This window comes from Ailuropoda melanoleuca, chromosome 8, assembly GCF_002007445.2.
Source record: "Ailuropoda melanoleuca isolate Jingjing chromosome 8, ASM200744v2, whole genome shotgun sequence".
Lineage (NCBI taxonomy): Eukaryota > Metazoa > Chordata > Mammalia > Carnivora > Ursidae > Ailuropoda > Ailuropoda melanoleuca.
The window spans coordinates 123,206,309-123,226,273 of NC_048225.1; the positions used below are offsets into that span (position 1 = coordinate 123,206,309).

Genomic DNA, 19,965 nt, shown 5'->3' on the forward strand with positions numbered 1-19,965 from the left:
CCCCCACCCTGCTGAGCATGGAGCCCAACTCGGGGCTTGATCTCACAGCCCTGAGATCATGGTCTGAGCTGAAACCAAGAGTTGGACACTCCATGGAGTGCGCCCCCCAGGCACCCCTTGGGGAATCATTTTTAGTTGCTTGTTGCTGTCACGTGCCTCCCTGGGGCTGCTATGAGTGTGGATGGGATTTTCTTTCTGGATCCTTCTCTACAGACCCCTAATTATCTGTGCCTGGCAAGTAAGACCAGATTGCGCTGTGTGTCCTTGTTGCAGGTAAATAAAAAGCATTTGGCTGAAACCGACACAGGCTGTGGGTTTGCTGCCCGTGAAGGTTGTTTGCTGTTTAATGAGTCTGGTAGTTTTGATTTTGAGCTATTGGAGATGTGGTCTGAAATGGGGCTGCTTTTAAGAGGAATATCCTATCCCACGCTCTCCAAATCTGATTTTGTGATGTCCTAAAATGCCTAACCACGATCCTCAGGAGAATTGTAAACCTTTCAGAAAAACTCCCAAAACAACTAAATTAGAATTAACTTTTGGTTATGGAAACAAGCATTTGGCTGAAGGGTAGTCACCGTAGGACCAGGAAAGGAAAAATTCTCTCAGTGAAGGCAGCTGGCTTTCCATGTGAGGGGTCAGCCGCCATCCCGGAGCCTGGGGGGCTGCTCAGTTCCTGCAGAGGCAGGAAAGACTGTGCCACGTGGGCCAGGCTCCGCAGAGCTCCAGACTTTAAGGGCTGGGGCTCCTGATGCGAGTTTTTCCACGGGGCTGGTTTGGGGTGGGGAGGAAGAGGGGAGGAGCAGACAAGAGGACTGTCAGAATGACGACAGTACCAGCAAGAGCCTGTCTCCTGTTGAATCCAGGAAACCTGATCTGGGAAGACCCGGCTCGGCTCCGGCTCCAGGACTAGCCTGAGACCTTAACAGTCCCTGAGGTTCGCTGGCCCTCCAGCTGTGGGTGGGGGAGGGGAGGGGTGGGGTGGCCAGGCCTGCCTGCCACGCGTCAGGGGGGCTGGCCTGGGCTGCCCGAGAAAGATGGTGCTGGCCAGGCAGGAGCCATGGGGGCCAGGCCTCTGCAGCGGCCAGATGCAGACAAGACCCGTCCCCACCCCCGACTCCACAGGCACTCTGCTCCAGTTGCTCAGTCCCCAGTCCCCTAATCAGCCCCCTGCAGCCACAGAGAACTTCAGGTGTATATAGGGGCTCTGGCCCTGGAAACAAGAGCAGGAAGTGGAGACCTTGCTTGTAAGTGGGTGAGGAATAGTCTTACCCTCTGCCAGGAAAAGGTTCCTTCAGCACCACTCTCTGTGCCCCAAAAGGGAGTAAGAGGGGCTCACTTCCCAAGAGGACTACTTGCGGAAGATGACAGGTGGCTAGCGTGGCACGAGGGAAGCCTGGCAGACAGGATGTTCTTGGTCCAGCTGGGGCCGACATGGGTTCTGATGGTGGAGAGGGCGCCCGCGCAGGCAGAGCACCGTGGGGGAAGTCAAGGGAGCCCCGTGCAGGGGCACATACTGGGGGGTAGGGACAGGTTCTGGGATCGGGAGCCAGGGGCCTGATGATGAAGGGGAGCGCGGCCTTACCTCTGAAAGGGGTAGAGAGGGTTCGAAGCGGCAGCTGCTCTCCGTGAGCGCTGCAGTCAGGTCTCAGGCAGGCCGGTGCGGGTGCCCGGGGTGTTGGCGCCTCAAAGACAGGCGGGGCAGCGACCTCCTCGCTTGTGTTTCAGACACGAGAACGTCCTTCCAGCTGTGGGGACAGGATGCATTGGGTGCATCTCTTCTGGAAAGAGATGCCGACCTGGCTGCTTTGAAGGGTGAATATCTAGCCAGGCCGCACAGAGAGGTGGTGCCACAGTGAGGAGAGGCCGGGCTGTGGGAGCAGCGCGCTCGGGGCGGCTGGGGGCCCAGGGAGCACGTGGGGGCCGTGCCGTTAAAGATCGGGAGTAGAAAGCTTTTCCCTTTCTTCTGTGGTCTCTCTGTCTCCCTCTCTCATCATGCTGTTTTTTTCTTTGCTATTCCATGCCATTCTATGTGAAGAAATATTAGAAATTCAAAGTATTAGCGTGAGTTTTACCATTCATCTTTATATCTGAATGTCAGTTTTAAATGCAAATATAAGGTCATTTGACTCCAATGTGGAAGTCACCAAAATGACACAATGCCTGTGTCATAGCTCCTTCATACATATGTATTTTGTTCTTAGCGGAACAGTGGAAATGCCACACGAAGCCAACTCAGCTGTTTTGTTTTACTTCTTGATATGTGCACATGTTAGCAGCACTCCCTCCCTCCAGCCCACTGAGTCAGGAAAGACTGAAAAGAAAAAGACTGTGAGTCACTCAGTCTTTCTGTCTTCTGTGTCATTTTTAGCTTAAGTTGTTGGCTAATGGAGGTAACATAAGTAAGAAATAATACAGGGCTATTTACTCGGTTTTTCGTGTTTCTTAAAGCACCACCTTCTTCTACGTTCAAAGCCAGCTCTGCCCAATGGAAGGTGTGGCCTCTGGGACTGTCGGGGGGAGGCCCTTAGTTGTGGGAGCAACTCGCTCACCCGAGTCTGGCTGAATTCCCACGCACAGTGGGTCGGCCTGGAACTCTGTGCTCATCAGGTGTAGCAAATGCCACGTGCAAACGGGTGACACGAAGGCAGACAGACATAGGGTGCCCTCTCCCATGCACACACGCACACATGCTCCACTGTCCTGTTAGCTTTCGCTTCTAGAACACAAAGTCCCAGGTAAAATGATGAAGAATGTCAAGATGGGGACAGCAGGACATTACACCCAGGGCGCCCCCTTCTGAGCGAGGGCCCTGTGTGACAGCACAGATGACATGGCAGGAGGGCATGCTGGGAAGACCAACAGTGAGGGATGGACCAGGGAGGTGAGGCTGGCAGTCTGAGGGCTTCATTCATCCCAGCCTGGCAGGCCCCCACAGTCTCTGTTGCTGCCCAGTGTCCCACACTCCACGGTCCAACCGTTTCAGTCCCTGCCTGGCCCCCGGAACCACCTGAGTTTGAGAACTCTGAATGGGGGGATGGCAAGAGCAAGAGTGGACAGAATCGGGGCACCTGGGCTCCCCGCAGTGGCTGGCAATGGCAAATGAAGGATTTACACAGAACGCAGCTCATGACTGCAGAGCAGGTTAGGCCGAAGGGGGCAGAGATGAGCCAGAGGGGCCAGCAGGTAACTGGAATGACCCTGGAAGGAGGCAGCGAGGTACGAACTGAGCCACAGTGGTGGAGGGGAAGGGTAGGGAGAGGGAGAGGGAGGAGACAGCGACCTGTAGGTGTGAGGGCAGGAGGAGACAGCAGAGGGGCCCCTGGCTCCTGGGGTGGTTCCTGGCCTGTGCGCTAGGCCTGTCTGTAGGACGGGATGTCCAGGGCAGCAGGCTGTCCACCAAAGCATGTGGATCCCGTTTTTCATCCAGTAAGTTTGAGGAACCAGGAGGACCTACAGGAGAAACATGCCAAGGGGGCAGTTGGAGGTGCCCAGGAAGGGCAGAGTCTGCCCAGGGGACGCAGGAGGAGCAAATGCAGCCGTGAGGATGGAGGGGAAAGGTGGGCAGAGGGAAGGCAGCCCAGGAGCTGGGGCAGCAGGAGCAGGGAGGTGGGGTCAGGGGAGAGCAAAGCAAAAGCTGGCAGGGAGGGGACTGGCCCCTGCGGTGGGCGTTGGGGTGCTGGGGGTGACGGGATGATGCCCCGATGTCCCTGTGCCCAGGCCCACCTCTCGGGCACCACAGCTGAGGGCCCAGGATGGCAGGGGAGCCTCTCGAGCAGATCTCCTTTTTAAGATGGCGAGGTGTGAGCAGGTTTATATGCTGAGGGGAAGAGCGCCTTCTTTTCAGACCCTGGGACCCTTTGTGATAGAGCCCCTGGCTCCCAGGACTAGCGGTGATGAAAGGGGACGATGCCTAGAGAGTGCTTCGTACTCGGTCACTGTCACTGAGTGTGGGGGACACTTCTATAGTGCTGTCTTCTCCATGGCTCCTGTGAACTGCCCCCCACCTTCTCTCTTCGCCCTCAAAGACAGTTACCACACGGTATCTTCTCCCCAAGGCTGGCAGTCTGCTGCCAAGGGCAGGCACGTCTGAACGGCCCCGATTCTCAGACCGTGGTGATGGGTCCAGGCCTCATGGTTTACTGACCTTGAACGTGTCTTCAAGGGCTCTGAAGCCACATATCTGCCTGCCATTCCTGCCTGCGTGCAGGCCAGTGTCACTCTGTCTGAGGGCCTGTAGAGATGTGCCCCGAGGCCTTGGGTGCCCGCCAGCTGGGACTCCCCTCCAACTCGAGAAATAAGGACGCCTGACTCCAGCTGACTCCATCTGTCCCAGTGTCCTAGGCCTCCTGGGACAAATTACCACAAACTTAGTGGCTTGAACAACAGAAATGGATTCTCTGATGGGTCTGGAGGCGAGAAGTCGGAAATGAATCTTGGAGGGACTAAAATCAAGATATCGGAGGGCCGATTCCTCCCCAAAGCTCCAGAGGAGAATCCTCATCTTGCCTTTCCTGCCTCTGGGTGGCTGCTAGCGTTCCTGGGCTTGCGGCCACATCCCTCTTGCTTCCTCTTGTCAAATCTCCCTCTGCCTCCCTGGTACAGAGATACTTGCTAGTGCACTGAGGACTCACCTGGATAATACGGGATATCCCCCCATCTCCAGATCTCGGACTCAAATCACATCAGCACCTTCCCTTTTGCCGTCTCAGGTCACAGTCACAGGTTCCAGGGGTTAGGACCTGGATATCTGTGGGGCCATGACTCGGTCTGCTGTGGCATCCTCAGGATTCTCCGAGCACTTTCGTGAAGTAGGTGGGCCATACGGTATGCTGGTTTTCCCAAAGAAGAAACTAAAGCTCTGACACTTTGGAGGCTAAACAGACTCAGGAGTTGGTAGCAGGGCCAAGACCAAGGCCAGGCCTCTGGCTCCAAACCTGGGATAGATTCCGTAGCCCCCCAACCAGTCCCCTGCTGCAGCAAAGCCTCAGGGCTGAGACAGGACCGTGTAGGGACTTAGGGGGCTGCCCAGGGCACCCCAGTACTTCAAAACTCAGATGAGTCCTGGTTTCCCGGAGCTCATCTGCAGTTTCTGAGTCTGGTCCGAGAGGTGGCATAGCCATGGCAGCCCCCTGACGGGAACCCCTTGCCTCCCATCTGTGGGGCTCTGGGGCATGGGTTAGGGGCCGCCCTGCCTCTGAGACTGGGAGTCCGTGTCCTCTCTGGGGCTTGCCAGGGGATGGGGGCACATGGAAATGCTCCTCCGGGGGACAGCACACTAGGGCTTACCTCAGTGCAGAGGAAGCATGGCCCCCGCTCAGCGCCAGGGAATGAGCTATTTTCCACCAGACCGCTGCTGCCTGGGCTCAGCTAGAGCCTTCTCTTTTATTGTCTTGAACAGATGAGCTCAGTTGTAGGGGAATGAGGCTTTGGCTGGTCGGTTCTGTTGTTTGTCTTGCGGAGACTGAATCCCTCCCCACTCCATCAGATTGGGACCTAATGAACCCCACACAGAGCTGCCTGAACACTGCCAATTGCACCCTGCTGTGGGGCCTGCCTGGGAAACAGTGTGCACCCCACCTCCAGCTGCCTGCTGCCCCAGGCCCGGAGCCAAGGGCCCCGTGCCTGCCCTGTCCTGCCAGCTTGAGCTCCTTCCTCAGGCCACGAATGGGGGAGCAGGATGGATGGAACAGACTGGAACAGTTGGGAAATGAGGGTGGTCTAGAATTGAGAGAGCTCTGAATCCGAGCTGTGTTTTGTCCAGGTGAACATCAGGGGCCAATTATTCTTGTCACTGTCGCCCATCTGTCTGCCAGTCTTGATGGCCTGTGGGGGGTGATCTGCTGGTGAAAGCACACTGCTGGGGGCAGTGTCAGGGCAGGGTTCACCTTCCCGCTTCCTCTGTAACCCACCAGTACAGGGACAGAAAGCGCATGTCCTCAGGGGTCACACACAATTTCAGTATCTGTGAGGGCCGTGCTCAATAAATAACACTACATATTAAGCATTCTAGGCTTTCTACTTGGTCTAGAACTCAGCAGAATGCTGGTGGCCTTTGAGGGCCCCTCCTGGGCACTAGGTCACCCCAAAGAGCTCCTGAGGAGTATATGACTGAGCTCCTGTCCCACAAAAGCAGACTTGGCTTAGAAGGGGCTCCTACACCCAGAGCAAGCTGCTTATATGGCACTTGGTCCCCTATTCCTCCAGTTCCCCAGAGGGGGACCCTGGCATCTTGCCCACAGTAGTGACAGGGGCACAGGCTTGAGGACAGCTCTGTAGGATGCAGCAGGTGCGCCTCAGGGGCTCGAACATCCACGGCTCAGTCAAGACTGACCTGGCCCCAAACACCCTGGGCCACACCAGCTGTTGGTGGGGCCCTGTGTTCCTGGGTCACGTGTGGCAGAGTCCTCAGCTCTGCTCACGCTTCCCCTGTGGCCATGTATTCCTCCAGAGTCTGTATCCTGAGGACAGAGGACAAGGAGGAAAGCCCCAGCCCAGCTCCCTCCATGCTTGGGTAGAGGCAGTCATGGAGGGAGGAGGGGGAGGCATGAGCGTCGCTGAGAGGGAAGAGGACAGTGAGAGGCTCATTCACAGCACTGTGGGAACAGATGGAATCCAGTCCAAGTAGAACGGTTTTTCAGAGGAAGATGTGGTGTCAGAAAAGAACATTGGAGCTTAGGTCCTTGAGGGATGAGTTTGTAGGATTGAGAAGTCAGAGGACTGCGGTAGCGGGTGGCTTTGTAGGAGTGGAGTATAGGACTGATGGGAGGACGAGCAGATGATGCCGAGGTGTCCAGGCTGCAGTCAGAAGTCCCCCAGGAGTCACAGATGGGGGGGGCACAGGTTCCACGGGCTTCGGGTCTACCTTCATTCCAACCCCGCCTCCCTCTCTCCACCATCAGGAAGATGCAAAGACACCCTGTCCACGATCACGGGTCCCACCACCCAGAACACGTACGGGCGGAACGAGGGGGCCTGGATGAAGGACCCCCTGGCCAAGGATGAGCGGATTTACGTCACCAACTATTACTACGGCAACACCCTGGTAGAGTTCCGAAACCTGGAGAACTTCAAACAAGGTATGCGCCCTGCGCCCACTTGGGGGTTCCTCCCCTCCTCACGGCCCCCTGCTCCCATCACTGTCAGATCGCTTTGGGAGGTGCCCGCGGACCAGAAGCGGTCCCTGTCTTCCGATGGTGAAGGGACCTTCATGGTCACGGAGGTTCCCCCTTCCGCATCCCCCACATTGTGCTATGCTCCTGGAGTCCAGGGCCGGGGGTGGGGGAGTAGCAGGGAGATAGCCCTCCTTCCTAGAGCTGGGCCGAGGGAGGGAGCCCCCGGGAGGGAAACTCTTCCTCGGGGTGAGGGATGAGCGTGCAGAGGCTCACCAGCGTGAAGCCGTTTGCTGCACAGAACTAGAAAGCGGTGGAGCTGAGACACAGGAGACACAGCCCCCCACGGGTCCCGCCCCCCCAAACCCGTTGCTGCCCTGCCCCACTCCCCACCCCCCTTCCTGAAACCCTGCCCTCACGCGCAGGTCGCTGGAGCAACTCCTACAAGCTCCCGTACAGCTGGATCGGCACGGGCCACGTGGTGTACAACGGCGCCTTCTACTACAACCGCGCCTTCACCCGCAACATCATCAAGTATGACCTGAAGCAGCGCTTCGTGGCCGCCTGGGCCATGCTCCACGACGTGGCCTACGAGGAGGCCACCCCCTGGCGGTGGCAGGGCCACTCGGACGTGGACTTCGCCGTGGATGAGAACGGCCTGTGGCTCATCTATCCGGCCCTGGATGATGAGGGCTTCAGCCAGGAGGTGATCGTGCTGAGCAAGCTCAACGCCGTGGACCTGAGCACGCAGAAGGAGACCACGTGGCGCACGGGGCTGCGGCGCAACTTCTACGGCAACTGCTTCGTCATCTGCGGGGTGCTGTATGCCGTGGACAGCCACAACCAGCGCAACGCCAACATCTCCTACGCCTTCGACACCCACACCAATACGCAGATCGTGCCCCGGCTGCTGTTCGAGAACGAGTACTCCTACACCACCCAGATAGACTACAACCCCAAGGACCGCCTGCTCTACGCCTGGGACAATGGCCACCAGGTCACCTACCATGTCATCTTCGCCTACTGACACCTGGCCCCACATGCAGAGGGGCTCCCAGCACCTTGCGTGCGTGCGTGTGTGTGTGGATGCGTATGTGTCGTTTAAAAAATATATATTATTTTGTATAATATTGCAACTGTAAAATGACAGTTTGGGTCTATTTTTTTTAAGTGGATTGTAGATCAATCCATACACATATGTGCTGGTCTCATCTTCCACGGTTTATATTTTTGTGCAAAGACTTCTCCTTTTGACCAGGAACCACCTTCCTTCAAACCCTCAACCCCTCCAGCTCCCAGACCTTAGCCGTCGAAAAGGGTTCTCCATCCGTGTCCTGCAGGCACCAGGAGCAGGAGTGAAGGAGGCAAGAAAGAAGTGTTAAGGGGCGGGAAAATTTTTATGTATTGGAGAAGTTTTAAAAACCCAGAAAAATGCTTTTTTTTTTTTTTAAATAAAGAAAAAATGTAAAACCATCCCGGAATGTGTTTTTGTTCAGCACGGTTGCGTGGGGCAGGGTCGATCCTGCCCCAGGAGTCTCAGTGGGCGCTGAGCCCCGTTAGCTGAGGGGGCTCCCTGGGGCGCCCTGCACCCCGCGTGGGCTTCCATTTCAAGGCACCCAGCACTCCTCTTCCACCCGCACACCAGCTTCCTTGCTCTGTTCTGCTTTTTTCTGGTCATTTTCCTAAGGTGGGAAGCTGTTCATTGCTTAGCCATTGCATGGACGGGTGGTAGGCACCGCAGGAAGCAGGAGGCTCGGGGCGCCTGGGGGGGCACAGTCGATGAAGCATCTGCCTTCGGCTCAGCTCCTGATCCCAGAGTTCTGGGATCGAGTCCCACATCCGGTTCCCTGCTCAGGAGGGAGTCTGCTTCTCCCTCTCCCTCTGCCCCTCCTCCCTACTCATGCTCTTGCTCTCTTGCTCTCTCTCTCAAATAAAATCTTTCAAAACAAAACAGGAGGCTGAGTGAGGGTGACCCTGTCCTGGCACTGCTAAAGAAGGTCACGGTCAGTCTGTCTGTCTGTCTCTCCCTCCTCATACTTGTCATGAACATTGGCCAGGCTTCCCTGTCCACCTTCCCCTCTCTGGCTCTGAAACCAGCACCAGAGGGAGGTGGGGGGGGGGAAGCCTGCGCCCCTCCCTGAGCACGGCTGAGCCCACCAGCCTGCCCTTTCCTCCACAGGACACGGAACAGGAGACAGAAAATTGAGAAAAGCCTCAACAAGTGACTGGTGAGTTTGTGGGAGGAGGGCCGGCCCCCAGGATGAAGTGGGAAGGCCAGGGCATCATGTCACTGCGCTGTTCTTCCCGCCCCCCCCCCCCCCCCGCACTGTTTAGGGAGCAGCTGCCCGGGGAGTCCTTCTGCACAGACCTCAGGCCCTCCTCCGCACACGCACGTGCACACACACAGACACGCGCTCCCGCGTCCTTCCTGGTGCTGGTTATAACCTCCCTGAGAGGGGGGGCTTCCACCCCACCCAGCTCTCCCCTCCGCTTACACCGTCTCAGATAACGAATGTCCAAACGCCCTCACTCCGTCCCGGGGCTGTTTGGGTCCAGTTTTCCCCATTAAGTGCAAGTGCCCTTCAGGTTTTGGGCAGAGGGAGGGTTGGAGGGAGACAGGTGGTGTGTCCAGAGTTCAGAAAGAGGGCGGACGATGCCCGTGTCCAGAGGCCCCGCTGGGCCAGAGGAGGGAACGAGTGCTCTTGTCAGGCCCCAGGTTGGAAACCACGGCCCAAACTCAAACCCCCCGTAGGGCTTCCCTGAGGGAACGGGGCAAGCCCCCGGAGAGTCGCTGGTGGGAACTTAGGTCCGGAAACGTTCACGGGTCTCCCTCCGTGTGTGGAAAGTGATATATTTACAGCTGCCAGACTCCCGGACCCGGACTTGTCCCACCACTGCTCCTGGCGACCTGGCCGCTGGGGGTCGGGAAACGCCAGGGCCGGCTGTCTGCCCCCTACCGCCTGTGCCTGGCCCCGGCTGCGGCTCATAGCTGCTGTCCTGGCGACCCCAGGGCCTCCGCAGCTACTTCCTCTTCAGGTCTCTGCGCTAACCGAGAAGCCGGCCTGCCCAGCAGCGCCCAGAAAGGCCTCGGACTTAAGGCTTCCGGGACAGGGCAGCCGTCGGGGACAGGCGGGCACAAGCGATCGGGCTCCGCTGGAAGTGGGTGAGGCTCGGTCTGGGCCCAGCTGGGCTGCGAGGTGACTAGTTCTGAGACACCCAGCCTGCAAGGATAATGGCACATGGCCGTCTTCCCTGGGAAGCCGAGGGAGCAGCCACCCTGACCCACCGGGTCGGGATCTGGGGGCCCCGATGCAGGCGGTCAGCGGTGGGAAGGGCAGCTCCGCAGCCTCTCGGGAACTCCGGGATCGGACTCCCGCCTGGAAACGCCCCAGGCGCCTCCGAAAGCTGCGCTCACCGCCCTCCCGCCAGCGAGGGCTGCCAGCTGCAGCTCGTGTGTGCGAGTGGGCGGCCTGCTGTGGCCACGTGAGGAGCCCACGTGAGGAGCCCACGTGAGGAGCCCACGTGAGGAGCCCACGTGAGGAGCCCACGTGAGGAGCCCACGTGAGGCAAAGCTCCGGCCAGGTGTGGCGCCCACGTGAGGCGCGGCTTCCACGTGCTGGGAGGAGGAAGACAGGGAAGCGGTGGCCGGCCGCGGAGGAGCTACCGCAGGCCCCAAGCCTGGTAGTCGGTGGTCGGAATCGGCTTCCCCCAGCGCGGGGGTTAGGCCGCCTCCAGGCCGCCTCCCTTCAGGGGATTCTGCTGCGGAAACATGAAGGATGCGAGACTGAGTGTCCCACGGAGTTGCGCGGACGGAGCATCGGCCAGGTAAGTTCGGGCCTTGCTGGGTCTTCCCCTTACCGGTACACAGGAGGGGGTCTTCCCACTCTCAGGCTTGTCTGAGTCTCCCGGAACTCTGCAACGCCTCCCCTGACCTAGGGCATTGTAGGTGCTCCTCGGGGTTGGGAAGATAGACAGTTGGCACTTGAACAACGCGGGGCTCAGGGGCGCCACCCCCCTGTGCAGTTGAGAATCCACGTACAACTTTTTTTCCCCAAAGACTTTATCCATTTGAGAAAGGGGGAAAGCACAAGGGGGGGCGGGGGAGGGGAGGCAGAGGGAGAAGCCGACTCCCCGCTGAGCAGGGAGCCCCAGACGGGACTCGATCCCAGGACACTGAGATCACGACCTGGAACAAAGGCAGACGCCTGACTGAGCCAACTAGGCGCCTGGGAATCCAGGTATAACTTTTGGCTCCCCCCCCCCCAAACTTAGCTATTGATAACGTACCGGTGACCGGAACCTTACTGATAACATAAACAGTTAATTAACACATATTTGGTATGTTGTATGTGTTGTATACTATATTCTTACCATGAAGTATGCTAGAGAAAAGGAAATGTTAAGACAATCATAAGGAAAATACATGGACTGCACTGTACCTATTGAAAAACAGTATGTGAGGTGGACCTGCTCAGTTCAAACCCGCATTTGTTCAAGGGTCAAGTGTACTTTTTTTTTTCCCTACGACGATGTTTCCCAACAACATAATTTTCAGAAATAGAGAAAAAAGACTAACTTCTTTCTTTTTACATTCATTTATTTGTGTATGCATTTATTCATTGAACAAATATTCGTGGAGCCTCCCGTGGGGCTCCTGAGTGACCAGGGCTAAGTCCTGACTTTGTGGGGCTAGATTCTAGAGCAGGAGAGAGAAAGAAATACATTTATGTGTAACGTGACGGGTGGCAATAATATCAAAGCAGGGAAAGGGTTAGAGAAAAATGGGAGAAAGAGGAGGAGTGGCTTTTTGTATAGGCAGCTCGGGCAAAGTCCTGTGATGAGGACACATTTGGGCAGAAGAAGAAGACAGCAAGGGGCTCAGCCCACAGACCCCCAGAGTCTGACAGCAGAGGACAGGAACAGAAATGACCCTGCCCACCTGGGTCTGTCCAGGTCCCCCGGGCACTCCGGGAGGTTGGCTAAAGCACCCACAACCAACCCAGCAGCATGGGCGGGGCGCTCTCTTCCCCCCTCCCCATGCCAGTGCGCATCTGAGCACAACTGGGTGATGGTGCATGTGCCTTCTTCCCACCCGCTACCACCCAGGGAAGTGGGATGTCTGCTGGAGGAAACTGTCTCCTCCAGGTTCTGGAATGAGTCCTGGCTCCCCCCCTTGGCATTCATGTGACCTTGGATCAGCCTCTCAGCAGCTGTCAATCATCTGTGGAAAGGAACACACTCTGGGGCGCCTGGGTGGCTCAGTTGGTTAAGCATCCGACTCTTTGTTTCAGCTCAGGTCATGATTTCAGGGTCATAAGATCAGCCCCGTGGCAGGCTCTGCGCTCAGTGCGGAGTCTGCTTGAGATTTTCTCCATCTTCCTTCCCCCACTATGTAATCTTTGCTGAAAAGTAGCAGCCAGCCTACATTCCCTCCTTAGGTCTCCCAAATGGGAGTCAGTCATTCAACTACTGTAACCCCCAAACTACAGGGAGCGTGGGTGAGTGTCCCAACAGGTCCATTTAAAGCTTTCCCCATTTAGACTTGAGCTGACCACCAGGCATGCCCCCACCCCAGGGGACGAGTAGGGCTCGCTCCGAAAAGCTCTCTCCAAAGGAATCCTATTCAAACATCCTCTTTAAAAAAAACCAAAAAACTCCAACTCAATTTTTACTTGCACTTTTAATGTGGGTGAAGAGTTTAAAAGTTTCTACCCAGTTACACACATCTCCCTGGTGAATACAGCACGAGGTCTGGCCCCTCCTTGGGAGTGTGAGGTCTTGTGTCTGCCGGGGCTGTGGCTGAAAATTTCCACTTCTGTAACACCCGAGGTTCCATTCTCCTAGAATGCCTTCCTCACCCTCACCCTCCTCTTCTCCACACTCAGACTGTCTTCAAGGTCCAGCCCAAGGGCAGTCTTGTCCAGTTCCCCAACTGAGTGCTGTGCGTGTTGAATAAAGTGTCTTGGATTGTGACTTTCCAAGAAGGCAACTCAAGATGATGATTTGCTTTTTGAGAGCATTCTCCTATTCCACATGAATTTATTAGCATCCATATCTCCAGGAGTTCTTGGTTGTTAGCAACAGAAACAGACTTTTGTTAGCTTAGGCTAAAAAGATTTTGTTGGAAAGAATCTGGGAAGTTCGTAGACTCAAGGAAAACCTGGAAAATCAAAACATGGGAAGGACAGAACTAGGTCAGGTCTGGGGCTCCAGGTAGCCAGACATTGTCGTGAGTTGTCTTCTGAAGATACCCTCACGGCAGATGCTGCTTTAACCACCTGCAGCCCCCAGGTGTCTCCACTCAGGATGCAGATTTCCAGGAGAGGGTCTGATGCATAAGCTTGGCTCTGAAGCCTGCCTCCCTAATGAGGCTGGGATTCTGTGAGTGACAGCCTACCCTGATCACACCAAGTGAGGAAGGGCCACTTCCCCAGATGAAGGGCTGCAGAGCAGACCCCCCCCAAAAAAAAATGAAACTAGAAGTTTGCTACAAAGTTTTTCTTTAATAGCAATGCCACTAATGTATTTGAAATGTGATTCAATTTCCCAAAGCTCAGTGTACACATGACTGTTTGAGTAACCAAATTTCTCTGTTCGCACAGCTGCTGGAGAGTTTATGGCTACATTGTGTCTTACCGATTGCGAGCTTAGCTTGTCTTGAGTTTTACGTGTCCATGCTGATTTTACCTCTCTTCTGGTTCTATTTTATATTTTTTAAATTAAGTTTTTAATTTTTAATTCCAGTACAGTTAACATACAGTGTTATGTTAGTTTCAGGTGTAAGATATGGGGACTCAGCCCCTCCGTCCATCACCCAGTGCTCGCTGTAATAAGTGGGCTCTTAATCCCCTTCACCTGTTTCCCCCATACCCCACCATCAGCTTGTTCTCTCTAGGTAAGAGTCTGTTCCTTTGTTTTGTTTCTTAAATTCCACATATGAAATCGTACGGTGTTTCTCTTTCTCTGACTGATCTATTTCACTTAGGATTATACTCTTTAGCTCTGTCCATGTCATCGCAGATGACAAGATTTCATTCTTTTGATGGCTACGTAATATTCCATTGTATATATACACCATGTCTTTATCCGTTCATCAGTCGGTGGACATTTGGGCTCTTTCCATAATTTGACTGCCATAGATAAAGCTGCTATAAACATCAGGGTGTATGTATCCCTTTGAATTAGTATTTTTGTATTCTTTGGGTAAATATCTAATGCAATTACTGGGTCATAGGGTAGTTCTAGTTTTAACTTTTTGAGGAACCTCCATACTATTTTCCAGAGTGACGGCACCAGTTTGCATTCCCACCAACCATGTAAACGGTTCCCCTTTCTCCACATCTTCACCAATACCTGTTGTTTCTTGTGATTTTAGCCATTCTGACAGGTGTGAGGTGATATCTCATTGGTGTTTGATTTGCATTTCCCTGATGCCAGGTGATGTTGAGCATCTTTTTGTATTTTATATTTTTAAAGTTCCTTTTTCTAATTTGCCATCTTCATGTTTGCTGTGCTTTTGTGTTTTATTTCCTTGGAATAAGGCAGAGTAGAAATGAGTAGATTATCTGTGACTCTTGAGGAATGTGTTATGGTGTAAAGCAAGGTTCATCTGTCCTGAGAGCTTTCCCCCTGGAAGGGCTTGTAGTCTGGAAGCCAGCGGTTACAGAGACCTCGTGGCACGGTGTCCCTGGAGTTCTCTACTTTTAAAGCGTTCCCAGAGTCATTAGATGCAAACAAGTTGTCTCAAATGTTTACTGCGTGGCACTTCTATGTTTGGGGGCGTGTAGTGTGACCTGTGGGGATGCAGGCCGGTTTCCTCTGTGGGGGGGGGGGTGAGGGAGAGAGACAGACAGAGAGAACAAAGGGAAGTCAGCTGAAACAGCTCGTAGTGGGCCTCTGCTCCGGGGTTATTTTCCATGTGACCTCAGCTGAGCTCTCTCTCTGGAGGAGATCGCCTGGCCTGGGAGCACCAAGGAAAATTTGGCAGCGCCTGGGGGAGTTAAAGTGCAGCCAACAGCAACAGGTGCCAGGAACGGGCTGGAAAACTCTGGTGAACTTCCCAGAGTCACATAGCAGCCTCATTTCAGGGTTGGAGAGGCAAAGTGAGGGCTGGAGAGAAAGTCAGGAAGTCCGCCTGCTGCCCTCAGAAGAACCCCAGCTCCACCCTCCACCCACCACAATAAGCTGGCTTTTCCCGCCTGAGCCCGGAGACTCAGAGGGGAAGGGGGTCTCACCAGGGATCTCTGGGTCGCAGGCATTCTCAGGGCCCCCTCCTCCCAGCCTGGCTCAGATGGAGGGCGGCTGGAGGTGAGGACACAGCAGGTGTCCCGTAGATATTCGGGGAGGTACCACAGTCTTCTTAGGACCATGACAGAGAATTTGGGAAGTGTCCATCCTCTTTTCCCTGCGGGGCCTGAACTCCTGCTTCCCTCTGCTCACTCATCTTGCCTGTGGCCCCACGTGGCGACAGCCTCAGTGAGGCCCCCGAGCTTGAGAACTCATGGTTTCCTGTCTGTGCCATCTTGTTCAGGGTATCAGCTCATCTCTTCACACTGAGCATGGGGGTTGAGCACGTTCACCCCTTGTCCACCAGCTGTGGCTGGGAAGAAGGTCTCAGGGAGGGCTCAGTCAAGGTTAACTCCACTGGCTTTTCCTCTCGCCAAAGGGCCGCTGGGAGGACGTTCAAGACCTTCTGAGTTCAGAAGGGCTCTTGTCGAAAGTGCCGTGGAAGGAATCCTTGGACCCCAGGCCCACTGGGCCCAGTGACTCCGAGGACCATGCGGCGTGTCCTGGTTGTTGGAGAACAGCAACACTCTTCCAGGGAAACACTCACTTTTGGCAGGTTGACCCTTCTGTCTTTCTTTCTAGGAAACTCCTCAGAGTATGACTTTCCTGCGATAGGGCCATCCAAGTTCAAGGAACAGTTTGGGTTACTCAAAACCATTCTCAGCATCACAGTGGTGCTCCGAGATGCAGAAAGTTATCTACCAGCCATGTTTGCTCCCCCAGACACAAAAGGCCTCCCACACAAGAGGCTTCACAGGCTGGAGCTCACCTTTCCTGCTTCGGCTCAGGCTGTTCCCTCCCCCTGCAAGGCCCTGAGGGGTGACAGTCCCCCGTCACTACCTATGGGAATCCCCCCCCCCACCCATGAAGGCCTTACCCCAAAGCCACCTCCCTCATGAAGGCCTCCCTGGCTCACCTGGGGAGGCACCCATCCTCTCCTCCCTCTTCACCTGTGTCCTAGCACACCCCACATAGCTCAGGCCTGCATGTGTTTCCCCCAAGCCTGGCTGCTGCTGGAGGACAGCTCCGTGTCCCTGTCAGAGCTGGGCCAGGGCCTGGCTCAGAGGGGTGGTTGCACGTGCTGACGTGTAGGCTGCCACCAGAGAGCTCCGTTCTGGGCACACAGAAGGATCTTTGACCCTCAGGCTGCAGCTGCCCTTTGGTCACCCTGACCCTTCCAGCCCACTCTGCTCTGTCAGCAGTGGAATTTCCCCCACCCTAATGACCTGAGCCCCATTCTGACTTCTTTGTCTCACAATGGTTCTTCTGTTACGGAGGCGCCGTTGCCCTCCATGTTGCAGTTCTAGAAAAGATGGCCTTCACAGGGGCACTACTGGGGTCATGGCATTCCTGCAAGACAACTGTCCTACCCACGGCAGCTCTGCAGGGGAGGGGCTCCTGACCCCAGGGTCCCAGGAGGTTCCCCTTCTCTCCCCTGAAACTTAGGGGCCAGTGGTGGACTTCTGCTCCCCGGCTTTCTGACCCCCAGGGAATCCACTTCCTGCTCCTCTGTGCAGCCAGGCCCGTGGTCAGTGGTCAGGGTGAACCGGAGGCAGAGCGGGGAGAGGGAAGGCTTCCAGTAAGTGGAGAGATGAGGCCCTGGCTGCGCTCCCACAGGAAACCGCCGACTGGAAGCTCTGAGGGGCTCAGAGGTGGCTGTGTGGATCTCAGGGCGCTGCTGCAGGGGAAGGGAACAGCTTGGGCCGAGGCACCGGGGGCGTGTGGCCTGGCCTGGTGTGGTGGGGCGGGTGCCCAGGGAGGAGGAGACCTGGCTAGTGGAGAACAGTTGGCATCTTGAAGCACTTGATGTTGAGATCAGTGTCCAGTAACCCCAGACGGTTCCTGGAGCTCTGATGGCATCTCTCTTGACACCCTCAGGAAGGCAGCCCCGTGGGGAAGAGTGCGGATCCCCCCATGGGGCAGTGGGGTCTTCATGCCCACACCCCCAACCAGCTCGCTAGAGGACCCGGGACCTGCCTGCCCGCCTCGCAGGCGGTGCCATGCATCTCAGGGGCCACGTCATGTGGCTGGTTGGTGCGTTTCCTCTGCAGATGGCTCATTGTACACGCGTGAGTTACAGTCATGCCCGGGCTTGAGAAGTCTCCTGATTGTGCACAAGTAGGTGGAAAGCCTTTCACCCACAAATTTAAGAGCCTGTGTAATTTTTCTTGGTTTTGTCTACAATACTTTTTTCTGTTTGTGACCTCATATTTGGATCCCTCCCCGAGAGGGAAGCCATCAGGGTGAGATCTAAGAATGAGGCTCGGTGCCAGGCCTCGGATAGGGGAGCTGTACCCCAACACAGGAGACAGAGGCCTGCGCCTGGGACTCCCCCACCTGCCTCTGGGGCAGTCCTTGCTGTCTCTTGGATGGGAGACCGTCTCTCGGACAGGAGACTCCCCAGGGGGAAGGATCTGGCTTCCTGTGAGGCCTCCAGAGCTGGGGATGGGAGGAGGAGAGAGGGGGAGCACGCCATCTGCTGTGTCCTTTCCCTTCCATTCCCAAGGGGCTGCTGTGGAGAGAGGCTGTCCGCTCAGCCTTTTCATGGAACTGTGCATGTGACCAGAGCTGGGGGGGTTTCGGTCAACCCCAGCAACTGTGTGATTCATTCTGTCCCTCCTGGCTCATCTTTCTTCTGTGGCTTCAGTCTCCTCTGGGTCAGCAGTGGTCCTCGTGTACCCGCTCCTCAGGCCAACCCAGACCATCTTTCCTTTGCTCGTCGAGGCCGGGGAGCCGGCCTGCCTCTGGTGCCCTCTCTGGCCTGGCCCTTCCCTTCCCCGCTCCCTCTCCTTCCAAGAATATGCCATTTCACAGAAAGTTCCATTTTCACAGCCCCGGTCTTTTCACGCATTTCCCCAGTTCTAACATCACAGAGGAATGTCTGACATCATCTCCACCAGTGAATCCAGTGTTCGCCAGCTGCCACCCCTACGTCCCTGCCCTCCCTCCCGCCCCTCCTTTCTTTACCAACTATTTGCTGAGTCTGGCTTCTGATGATCCAGACACACTTAATTCTTGTCCCTGGAACCTGCTCTTCCCTCCAGCTCTAGGGCTGCGCTGCTCTGTGTTAGAACGCGAGCTAGGTCTTGGCCTCCAAAGACGTCGTTTGTTGGTTCCCAAACTTTGCTGCACATGAGACTCCCCTGGGGAAATGGTAGCACCCCCCCCAACCCTGGCTGGGTCACACCCTGTACCCATGAAGTCAGAGCATTTGAGGGAGGGGGCCAGGCGGGAGCAGTTTTTAAATATCCCCAGGTGATTCCACTGTGCAAAGTGTGGGCGCCAGGAATAGAGTGCTGTGCTGAAGGGGGTCAGAGCCACAGCCGGCCCAGTAGAGTGTGGGGCACAGACAGAGCTTCAGAGCTGTGATGGAGGGGGATGAGGGAGCATTCTCTCTGGGGTGCCCCTGCCACGTGCCCTGGGGGCTCTCCCAGCCTCGTGGTGAAGCCCTGCTCCGGGGAAGGGCTGACAGCGGCCCAGGAGCTCTCTCCCTTCCTCAGGAGAGGGTGCTCGGTCCCCGGGAAAGCCTCAGATCTGCAGGGAAGCAGGCCACCAGCTCGGTGTCTCCTGCCTGGATGCAGCCCGAGCCCTGGACTTGCGGACGGACCTAGTGCACACTTGTGATGAGGGGCCCGGGCCCAGTTCCCACCCTGCAGCTGATAACGAGGCCACCCACGGTAGCAGGAGGCCAGGTGATGCGACCACCAGTGGGAGGCTGGGGATGCTCAAGATGGGACCCCCGCGGACTTCCAAAAAAGGAGTGACAACAGGAAATTATTTCCTGGTGTTTCCATAAAGCCCCAGCAATGGCAGCCTGGGAGGGTTGGGCTCCGGTGGAAGCCCGCCACCCTCCGTCCTCCAGCCTCTCCGACAGGCAGCTCCATGGGTGGTTCGCAAGCTCCTATCAGAACCCTCTGGAGGGCTTGTGAAAACACAGCTTGCTGGGCCCAGCCTCAGAGTCTGACTCAGTAGGTCTGGGTCGGGGGCCACAGAGGTTGCATTTCTAGCATGTTCCCAAGTGCTGCAGAATGGAGGCCATCATTGCAGACCCATGGTCTATAGCCTCTTCCCGGGTTCTCTTCCAGCTTGCCACAGACGTAAGTCAGAGGGAATAAGCAAGGGGAGAGGAAAGCTCGTGTTGTGTCCTCTGCTGAGGGCAGGCAGGCTCTCACACGTCCCTGGCAGTCCTGCCTCAGCACCGGGCAGCAAGTGTCCTGGGCTGTACGTGCTCCATGAATGCTTGCTTGTAGGGCGATGTCGCTAGTGTTTGGTGCCAGCACAAGTGACAAATGCGTCTGTCACGTACACTCCAGGAAAGACAAAGTCTATCTGTGGCTTTCTAAATGCTCAATACTTGAACTCAACAAAAAAAATACCGATTTAGCCTCAAATGCCCCAAAGTGCCATGTTCCAAGCACTGTGGCACTACTGGGGATATAGCGGTGGCTTGGGCATGGACAGGCTTCCTGCTCTTTGGAGCTCACTGTCTTGCAGGGGTGATGGGTACACACAAGCCATTGCAGGGGTGAGCCTAGGAAGAAGGACAAAATGCTGCTACAGGAGCCTCCCA

General features: G+C 56.0%; 1 protein-coding gene across 3 annotated transcripts in view; it reads left to right on the forward strand.

Moving 5' to 3' along the window:
* The window catches only part of OLFML2B (olfactomedin like 2B), a 37,026-nt gene extending 28,450 nt beyond the window's left edge, over window positions 1-8,576 (forward strand). For all 3 annotated transcript variants that reach the window (XM_034667248.1, XM_034667249.1, XM_034667250.1), the window contains exons 7-8: window positions 6,900-7,076; window positions 7,535-8,576. In XM_034667248.1, the coding sequence (XP_034523139.1) occupies window positions 6,900-7,076; window positions 7,535-8,136 (779 nt within the window). In that variant the 3' untranslated portion in view covers window positions 8,137-8,576. The remainder of the gene's footprint in view (window positions 1-6,899; window positions 7,077-7,534) is intronic.
* The last annotated feature ends 11,389 nt before the right edge of the window (window positions 8,577-19,965 follow it).